The sequence below is a fragment of the Glossina fuscipes genome, unplaced genomic scaffold (assembly GCF_014805625.2).
Source record: "Glossina fuscipes isolate IAEA_lab_2018 unplaced genomic scaffold, Yale_Gfus_2 2, whole genome shotgun sequence".
Lineage (NCBI taxonomy): Eukaryota > Metazoa > Arthropoda > Insecta > Diptera > Glossinidae > Glossina > Glossina fuscipes.
The window spans coordinates 19634900-19644936 of NW_023998416.1; the positions used below are offsets into that span (position 1 = coordinate 19634900).

The 10037-nt window shown below is 31.6% G+C and overlaps 1 protein-coding gene across 34 annotated transcripts in view; it reads left to right on the forward strand.

Annotated features, from left to right (window-relative positions):
• The first annotated feature begins 552 nt into the window (after positions 1-552).
• The window catches only part of LOC119633127 (myosin heavy chain, muscle), a 32624-nt gene continuing 23139 nt past the window's right edge, over positions 553-10037 (forward strand). For 12 of the 34 annotated variants that reach the window (XM_038026398.1, XM_038026414.1, XM_038026403.1 and 9 more), the window contains exons 1-6: positions 554-570; positions 3975-4342; positions 4862-5005; positions 5895-6275; positions 6350-6413; positions 8678-8776. In XM_038026398.1, the coding sequence (XP_037882326.1) occupies positions 4139-4342; positions 4862-5005; positions 5895-6275; positions 6350-6413; positions 8678-8776 (892 nt within the window). In that variant the 5' untranslated portion in view covers positions 554-570; positions 3975-4138. Of the gene's footprint in view, positions 571-3974; positions 4343-4556; positions 4701-4861; positions 5006-5894; positions 6276-6349; positions 6414-8677; positions 8777-9018; positions 9123-10037 lie in introns of all 34 variants that reach the window. The other 22 variants (XM_038026399.1, XM_038026417.1, XM_038026412.1 and 19 more) reach the window with 7 other exon arrangements.

The window sequence follows — 10037 nt, forward strand, 5'->3', positions numbered from 1 at the left end:
CCTGAAATAATTATATATTATGTATATGCTCTCGTACACACACACATATATATAAAATATATATATATATACGCAGTCACAAACATATCTATGAAAACTTTTTATAGAGCATGAGAATGAAAAATGTTTATATAAGTTTGTATGCGTTTGCAAATAAGTATGTATAAGTGTTTGTGTGTGTTTGTGTTTGGGTTTTTTTTTTTTTCTATCTTAGAAAGTTTCGAAATTGTTTCGAGAATTTTAAAAATAAATTGAAAATTGTTCGCGTTCTGTTTTTTCCTTCTTTTTTTTTGGATTTTAGACAAGACGGTAAAAATTCTCATGCTTTCATATCATTGCGGTGTCGCAGCTCGGACGTTTTAGATCAATTCCTCTAGTCGGTGGTAAACGATAAACGAGTTTTTTTAACAAATTTTGTCACTTCTAATTTAATAATCAATCATACGAAGCGATTCAAGGCGCGGAGTCCTTTGAAAAGTAAACGAGACTAAAAAGAAAAGAAACAAAAAAAAAAAAAAAAAAAAGAAAAAAGAAAAATAAATAAATAAATAAAGACCTTCTAAAAGAAAAGTAAGAAAATGAGTACAAAAATTTAGTGACAGTTAAAAATGTTCACAGTTTATGAGAGATAAAAATCTTAACTTAACTTCAGTTTTGAAATAAAATAATTAATTATTAATAATGATATCAGTTAAGAAATATTAAAAATGGAAACATAAAAAAGTTTGCATTACATAATCGCATACGTTTTACTTTTAAAAACCCAGTGACATAGATAATAAATGCGCATACATACTCAGTTATATGCTTTTGTGTATAAATTTTTGAAATTGAAAAAGAGAATTTTCTTTATAGCAGTTTAACGATAGAATCCAAATACGCGTGCGCTTACCGAGGATGACACCGATCTAAAATTAGTCTACAACCCACACCTTAAATTTTTTTTTTTTTTTTTTTTTGTTTTTGCTTATATTCAGCAGTGGCTATCATTACCTTAAAATATGTGTTAAAATATTTACGATTTTATCTTAAATGTCGCACAAGAGATAATCTTTGCTCAAAATTTTAAAAATTAAAAAAAAAAAAAAGAAACAAAATAAATGAATGAAAAGTCATTAAAAAATTAAAAACAAAATAAGAATGAAATCTAAAGACTGTTGAGGGATATTAAGCAATTTTATTGTTGTGCGACAGAGAGAGAGAGAGAGAGAGAGAGAGAGAGAGAGAGAGAGAGAGAGAAAGCGAACGAGAGATCGAATGATTTAGAAGAACATAAGAGAGACAATATGATGGCGAAGAGTGTGCGTGTTTGCGAAATATCGCTGAAGATTGGTCAGAGTATGCGAGGAAAACTATCCAATTACAGTGAAGATGAAAAGCGAAAAAGTTTTACAAATTAAATTAACTTATTTGGAAATTCGAAAACTACAGACACTAGCAGAAGCAGGAGTTTTCGAATCCATTTTTTTTTAGTTTCTTTTTCTTAATTTCTACTTCATCATCAATGAGCGAAGGCAAATTAAAAAAAGATCAATAACATAAGTAAAGAAGAGTAAATTGTTCTTAGCTTCTTAAGCGCTTTATCAATAGTATTCGCGAAATTAGTTTCTTTAGGGTGACAAACCGATTAAACAAATTTTTTCAATGAAAAATTACGAGAAGAAGAAATCAATATAAAGGTTTACTTAAGCTTAGCTCAGTACAGAGTAACAGACCAAAGTTTTTTATTTAATTTTTTTTTTAGTGTTTTACTAGGCTCTTAATATTGTAGGGGTTGAGACCAAGACTTGCTACTGCTAAGTGAAGTCAGAAGAATATCGTTTACCTGGTACGGTCAGGGAATTCCGAAAATTAACATAATTTACTGACTTTAAGGACAACCACTTGTCTTTAACACCTATGCCAATACGATTTTTCTTAGACAGTTTATTTTCTTCTTTTTTTTTTGCCTACGCTGCGTTAGACTTCAGATAACAATAATTTTTTCTTTATGATCATGACTTGATGAACTTTTTCATTTATTTCATCATTCATTTAGTGATCTATTAATAACTAGGTAGGCTTAAAGCTTTTAACCTCCCACAGAGTGTCTGTAGATTAGATGGCCACATGCATCACTAAGATTTCTCAATGATAGATATGCAATCTATATCTGCAATTTCCAATTAGGTATATAAACAAGTAATTATGGGTTTTTCTGACAGATCGAGTTTTCTATATATGAGTAAGCCGTGGATGCTAAAAAAAACTTTCCAACTTTAAGCGAAGGATCGAAGATGTGTCATTGTCGTAAGGGAAAGCGAGACCTTTCGTTTCGATCTACTCTCAACGTTTTACCTCAATTGTACGCTTTAATTGCATTAATCCAAAATTGTCTTCATATCTCGTCGAATAGAGCGCATTACCTTATATCTCCCCAGTTCAAAATTTTGCCACCATATGTGCAAGTTGATCAGCAAGTTGTCAGCTGATGATTTTTTAACTCACCAGTGTCATATATCGCGACCTAACCTTCCTCGTGCATTATCAATTTCTTCAAAAACGAGTCATTTTCCTTTCGTTTCAACAGCGATGTCCAGATGAAAAGTCAATTTCATAAACATTGTTAATTCACATCACACTTCTTCGCACATCCAAGATGCATCCAAGATCAATGCACATAGTTTGAAATAACTTTTTGGTAAACAATTAGTTTCTTAGTTTTTCGACGAATTGCATTAACACTTTAGCAAAGATTGACGTCTAATCGCTACATTCTCAATAAGATTGCAATTCTTTTATCTTTTTTTTGCGGCCTTTCGCAGGCTAATGCAATTGGTTTTTAACAAAATTGATCTTGGACTTAACTTATTGCTACAGAATATCAAGCTTGACCCGAAGTCAGAAGAAGTACACAAGGCAACACATTGCTTTCTTTTACGATCAGTGATTGATCACAAAACCAGAATACGTCGGTAAATTTCAAAAGAGGAACCCTTTGCTTGCTACTAATTTCGATGAAGAATCTTGATCATAAACAAGCCGGCGAAGCGTTATCGTCTTCGTCGAAGATTTATTATAGAACATAGCGGATTTTGTTTTTTTAAATTTTGTATAATTTTCATAATGCAATTACTTTCACCTGCATTAACGCATGTAACAAATATTACAATGCTTTCTAGGGTCTGTCACTTTTCAATCGCGCTGCAGTATGAAGCGATAGAATTAGTATTATTAAAGTTAGGCGATTGTAAAGCCATCTACTAGGAAAAATACCGCGAACTTTTTCTTCGACTTCATCGAACACCTATCGAGTTTGCTGGCTTTGCTTATGACAATATAAAGTGAAGCGGATTTCCACGAATGCAAACAACTTATGGGATTTCACTATACAACGAAATTTAATGTATGGCAATCTAGCGAAGAAATTAAAACTAATCACATCGCCTACTAATTCTACCACAGACAACCTAAAAAAAAAGAAAAAAAAAATCAAGTACTTAGGATCCTAGTTATGATGAGCAGCTGATGCTTTAGTCCCGAAGGTTTAGCTAAAATTTTCCAAAATTTCTTAATCTCCACATAGAGGATGTCACCAGCAGTACGATATTATGAACACACTTTCCTTTCGGCATAGGATATCGTTGGCTGTTTGCTTAGTGAATATATATATATATATATATATATATATATATATATTTATATATATTTATAAACTTTTCACTTTTCGAACATAATTCATTGATGAATGCTATAGAAAGCCAAGTGTTAGACAATTGTCTTTGAAAAAAAAAGCAACTCTGAGTTAATGTTTTGAAGGCAGATGAGGGACGCAGATGTCGAACTTATATATCGTCTTCTACAAAAAACGAACACTTCGCACTTTCGTAATAAAGTTAGCACACTGTTACTTAATAATAAAAATTAAAATTAGTTTTAATAAAAGTAATTAATTTATGTTTAATATCTTGTTTTTTCCTTTCTATTCTTTTTAGGGAAGCATTTGGGCTGAGACGACGAGATAAAATTTTGTTCAAAATCAGTTATATTTGCGTATTAAAAGCGGCAAAGCAATAAACTCTAGCCCTCAAACGAGTTTAAAAATTTTTTTGTATTAATTCTATTAAAAAAAACGTTTATAAAGCGAAACTAATTCAAAATGCCGCGTCCTATTGCTAGTCAAGAAGATGAGGATCCAACCCCATACTTGTTTGTGTCGTTGGAACAAAGGCGTATCGATCAATCGAAACCTTATGATCCGAAAAAGAATTGTTGGGTACCCGATGAGAAGGAAGGCTTCTTGCTTGGTGAAATTAAGGCCACCAAGGGTGACTTGGTCACCGTTAATTTGCCGGGCGGTGAGGTAATAATGTTACATCTCAACACTACACAAATCAATACAAAATCGATCGCTTAAGAAAAATTTTCAATTTTTCAACTTTTCTTTCTTTCTGGATTAGAAGAAAAGGGATATCTTTTGATTTAAAAGAATTTCCTTTTTTTTGCTGTTTAAATAGTTTATTTATTTTTTTTTTTTTTTTGTAAAATAATTTATCGTTAAATCGTTATTACCACAGTTGAAAGATTTTAAAGCGGACAAGGTGGAAAAAACGAATCCACCAAAATTCGAAAAAATTGAAGATATGGCTGATATGACGGTGTTGAATACTCCGTGCGTGTTACACAATTTAAGGCAACGATACTACTCGAAAATCATTTACGTAAGTTTCCACCAACAAACCAAACTAATATTGGTTTTTTTTTTTTGTTTCTCTTCTTTGGCTCTCTCTCGCATTGTGTGAAAACCGGAAAAAAAAAATTTCTGTTATTCAAAAAAAAAAAAAAAAAAAAAAAAAAACGTAAAATAAACTTATGAAAAAAGTCGAAAGATTTTAAGAAAGATCTGCTCACACAAGTGAACCCTCCAAAATATGAAAAAGCTGAGGATATGTCCAACTTGACATATCTTAATGACGCCTCTGTGCTCCATAACTTGAGACAGAGATACTACAACAAGCTTATCTATGTAAGTAAGACGCCAGCAACTAGCAATTGTGCCTGTTAGCTTTCATTTTTAATTGATCATCTGTTCAATGTTCGATGTTATTACTCCTTTACTAAAACAATCAAATCATACATAACTATATATAAAAACCAACAAGAAAAAAAAAAAATAAATAAAAAAGACGAAAGTCTAACTTAATTTGGACTTAACATCATTAACATATATACATTGCGTACGATTCCAAATAATTTCTTATCGTAAGGAAATACTTCTAAACTTTCCCGAATCCCTTCTTCATCCTTTTGCTCATATTTCAAGAGTTTTGTTCTTAATTTCCTTCTTCATTATTTGTGTCTTTGAAGTTTATGTTGCCAGCTTGCTTTGTTGCTTATTATCAACAACAAACACAATCAATATCCAACCAGTGCTCTGAACGCTAACTGGTAAGATAACCAATTGGTAAACAACTCTACATACTCTGGTATTTTACAGTTCCAAAGAAGGAAACCCATACCAGCTGTGTTATGAAATATCAAATCTTCGCAACAATCCAAAAATATTCTCATGTTCATCTACAAATTCAATAAAAAATAAAAAAATTGAAAAAAATAAAAAAAAAAAAAATATTAAACAAAAAAAAACAAAAAAAAAAAAACACGAAAAGAATCGTTCACAAAAAGCTATCAAAACGATCAATGCGAAAACCAGCAAAAACAGTGAAACTATGACAACTGAGCTGATTTTCTTCATACACGCAATCGAAACCGTACATCACACAATGTTGAATGTTTCTCTCATAGAATTTTTTAAGATAAATTTCAATCGATCTATGTTTCTTTCAAAAAGTCAATCATCTTTCAATCGTTATTAATGGAAAATTTTCGATATCATTTTTTTTGCTCGCAAACAGACCTATTCTGGTCTTTTCTGTATTGCCATCAATCCCTACAAGCGTTACCCCGTATATACCAACCGTTGCGCTAAAATGTACCGTGGTAAGCGTCGTAATGAAGTGCCACCACATATTTTCGCTATTTCTGACGGTGCCTACGTCGATATGTTGACCAACCACGTCAATCAATCTATGTTGATTACCGGTGAGTCTGGTGCTGGTAAGACTGAGAACACCAAAAAGGTAATTGCGTATTTCGCCACCGTCGGTGCCTCAAGCAAAAAGGATGAAAGTCAAAAGAACAAGGGCTCCCTGGAAGATCAGGTCGTACAAACTAATCCTGTATTGGAAGCCTTCGGTAACGCTAAGACCGTCCGTAACGATAACTCTTCTCGTTTCGTAAGTATCCATAAAAGTTTGCAAACATTTACAAAGCATTATTATTAAATACGTTTCTCATACGTCTAACATAGGGTAAATTCATTCGTATTCACTTTGGTCCCACTGGTAAATTGGCTGGTGCTGATATTGAAACTTGTAAGTGTTTTATGTTTTGTTAATTTCCTTCTTTTTTTTCTTTTTTAATTTAACAAGAAATATATACTTAAAAATAAATAATAAATAAATTATGAAAAACAATCCAGTAAATGAAATAAAAATAAAGTAGTGATGATATTAATTATGATAATTATAATGATAATAATAATAATAATAATAATAATAATAATAACAATAACAACAATAGTGAATAAGGTGAATAATAATTTATTAATGATTATGACCGACTTTTAAGAGACTTGATAAACTCATACGATTCGATAGATTCGATGCTAGAAGGAAGACAAGTGCAAAACATTTTTTCTTTAATTGATGCAAAATAACACAAAAATATATGAACGTAAGAATAAGCGAACAAATAAAATATAAAGATTAACCGCCAAAACGTTGTATGGAAAAAGAAGTCAAGCTACGCTAAGGTTGTATTGATTTTAGAAAACCTAAAAACAGATTAGACAGTTTGGAGCTAAGCGACAGCGGCGGCTCTTGACCGTCCGCACCTTATAACTCATACTTTTCAGGAAGACTTTACATGTAGACGAGCTATAGATGAAAGATTTTCGGAAATTTAAAGGATAACCATTTTGCTTCTTTACGTGCCATTCTATACTCTTCTCAGGCCTGGCAAGTTCCGTAACATCCTACAAATTCTTTCTGCTAAATGCTCTTTCGCTCTTATTTTTCCTCATCATCTGGAATAGGACTTTACTAGCAATTGAAATTAAAGAAAAGGGAGCAAGACATAACTTGGATTTGGCTTCTGTTTTTTTTTGCTTGGAACTGGTTTCGTTTAGTCACTACTCCTTCAGAAGATGAGATAAAATAATTTCATTAAAAATCTCTGCTCTACTGTTCATTACCCATCAGACCAAGATTGAAACGTACTTTAAATAAAAAAGAATTCAGTATCGAATCTTAGTCAGTTGCGATTGAACTTTTTTACGGCACACTGCACCACCTATGGTGCAAGGGCGTATTAAGTTTGGGCGGGAATATGTAGCTTGCATAAGAATTTCAGAAGTTCACATAGACCGACCTTTTATTATATAGCAAGTGACTCTGAATCGATTTCAGGTTGTCTTTCCGTCTGTCTGCCTTTTTTTTGTGTTCCATCTATAAATTGCAATTTTTGAGATATAACGATGAAATATGGCACACTGACGTATTTTGATCTTAGGATGAATACCGCTCAGACAACCTTTTCGATCACTTTCCGTACATTGCCTTAATTTGAAAAATCGTTATATGAATAGCTATAGAGGGGTGTAGGGTGTTTAATAGTGAGCCGCGACCGACTATAGTGTTTCTCCATTACGGAAATTCGGAATGCGCTTCAACAGGTCCGTGTGCTCGTTTGTCCATTTGTCCATTTACATGGCGGTGGCGAACATTCTCACCGGCCAAAGTACCCGCCTTAAACGCCTACACTCCTAAGCAGCTATAACTATAAACATCTTTGCTTTTCGCATTTTCGCTTTCTTTAGCCTTTTTAAGGATAACGGTGACGGACACAAAACATTCGGTTATAATTGAATATAATTCTCTTCCTTGTTTTTCATTCGTTTATTTCTTTATATTATCTATCTATTTTGCTGTTTATTATTATCGATGCACTGAGTTTGGTTTACACGAAGAATACAAAGCCAAGTGAATAAATTATATCTCTCTTTAATATATTCTTTGTACTGACCACTTTTATCTTAGCAAAGGCTGAGAAGAAACGAAACTTCGTACTCTATAACATTAGCCGGGCATAAGCTATGCCCGATTAGACGATTTTTGTAAAATGCGTATGTGAAAATTTTTATCGCGTGTCTTACGATTTTTGCGTAATCAGCAAAAAATCCAGAAAGTAGGCGCGATCCGCATTACCTGTAGACGTATCCTTTACCCGATATGCCCCAGTTTGATAAGTGCTTCCAACTTTGCTTCTAAGAGCTTCCAATATTTCTGCTAAATTTTAAACGAATAGCGGACATGCTTAAAACGATTCAGAATTTCGCCCTTAACTTAACTATATATACGAACATCATATTACAAAAATATCATATGTAATAAAATAATTGCAAAAAAAGAGCAATAATAATAATAAAATAATATAAGAATAATGTAAAATAAAAAAAGCAAAGAATTAATAACAAAAAAAAAAAAAATATATGTATATATATCACTAATATTTGATGCACATTTGAGCGAATGCTAGAAAAATCTATAATGAAAAATCCTTTTCTCATTTCGTTTAGATCTGCTAGAGAAGGCTCGTGTCATCTCCCAGCAATCTTTGGAGCGTTCTTATCACATTTTCTATCAGATTATGTCCAATGCCGTGGCCGGTGTTAAAGGTATAAAAGTAAAATTCATCGTTTCCTCATAACATCCATCATTCCTCTATTCGTTGTTTTTCATTCATTTCATTACACAATTTTATTATTATTATTATTATTATTATTATTATTATTTAAAAGTTTCCGTTTAGATGTAAACTACGCACGCGTACACTTACATAAACAAATTATCACATTTGAATACATATCCAATATTAAATTTTATTTATATTTTCTATTCTACGGTTAAACACATACAGAATACTGTTTGTTATCCAATAACATCTACGATTATCATATAGTCTCACAGGGCAAAGTTACCGTTGCCAGTATTGATGATCCTGAAGAATTCATTCTTACCGATGTAATTGCTTTACCAAATTTCTTCTTTCTATATATATATAATTTTTTTTTTTTTTAAATTTCTTTTTAATATTTGATAAACGTTTTTTTTTTTTTTTAAATAATTAATCTTTAACATCGTTTTTAATTTCTTTTTTTTTTTTTTTTGCAAAATGTGATAGAAAACAAGTGAGAGTGTTTTTGAATGAAATTAAGGCCAAAAAAAAAAAAAAATGTTTTCTTTGACCGCCATTGCGAAAAAAAATCTCTAGATTAATTTACCGATATCCACCGCATTTCGCAACTCTTATTTTAAAGACGCTCAGTCAGATATAGATATTGTGAAATGTTTGAGACGTACAAATAGGTTACAATTTCTCTATAAATCCACGCCTTCTTTGTACTAATTGCGATACTTGCGTAAAAGATATCTAATAATTTCCAAGTAAAGTCGTTAGCTCTTGAAGATACATGTGCGCCATAAATCTAATCGATTCCAAGTAAAGCCTTAAAGATACAAGTGTGCACAAGTTTACTTTCGCTAATGGCTTCAGAGATTTATATTATTGATAGTCACTTGATCTTCGCTTTATTGTAATGTTTGTCGATTTCTCCTTTCGAGTTTCGAATCAAAACTTACATAGTTTCATTTCAAAACTTTCATAGTAGAGTATAGAATATAGTATAATTATCAAGAGCGGATATCATGAAACATCGGATAAAAAATTTAAAATATGAATATAGAATACACAATATGAAAGACAGAATATAGGATTTAGGATGTGAAATATATAGTGTAGAATATAGGATACAGAATATGGAATGTCAAACTGACTGAACATAAACTATGGATTATGAAATATGTAATATGGAATATGAAAGGCTGAATATAGAATTTAAGGTATGAAATATTGAATACGAGATATAGAATATGAGG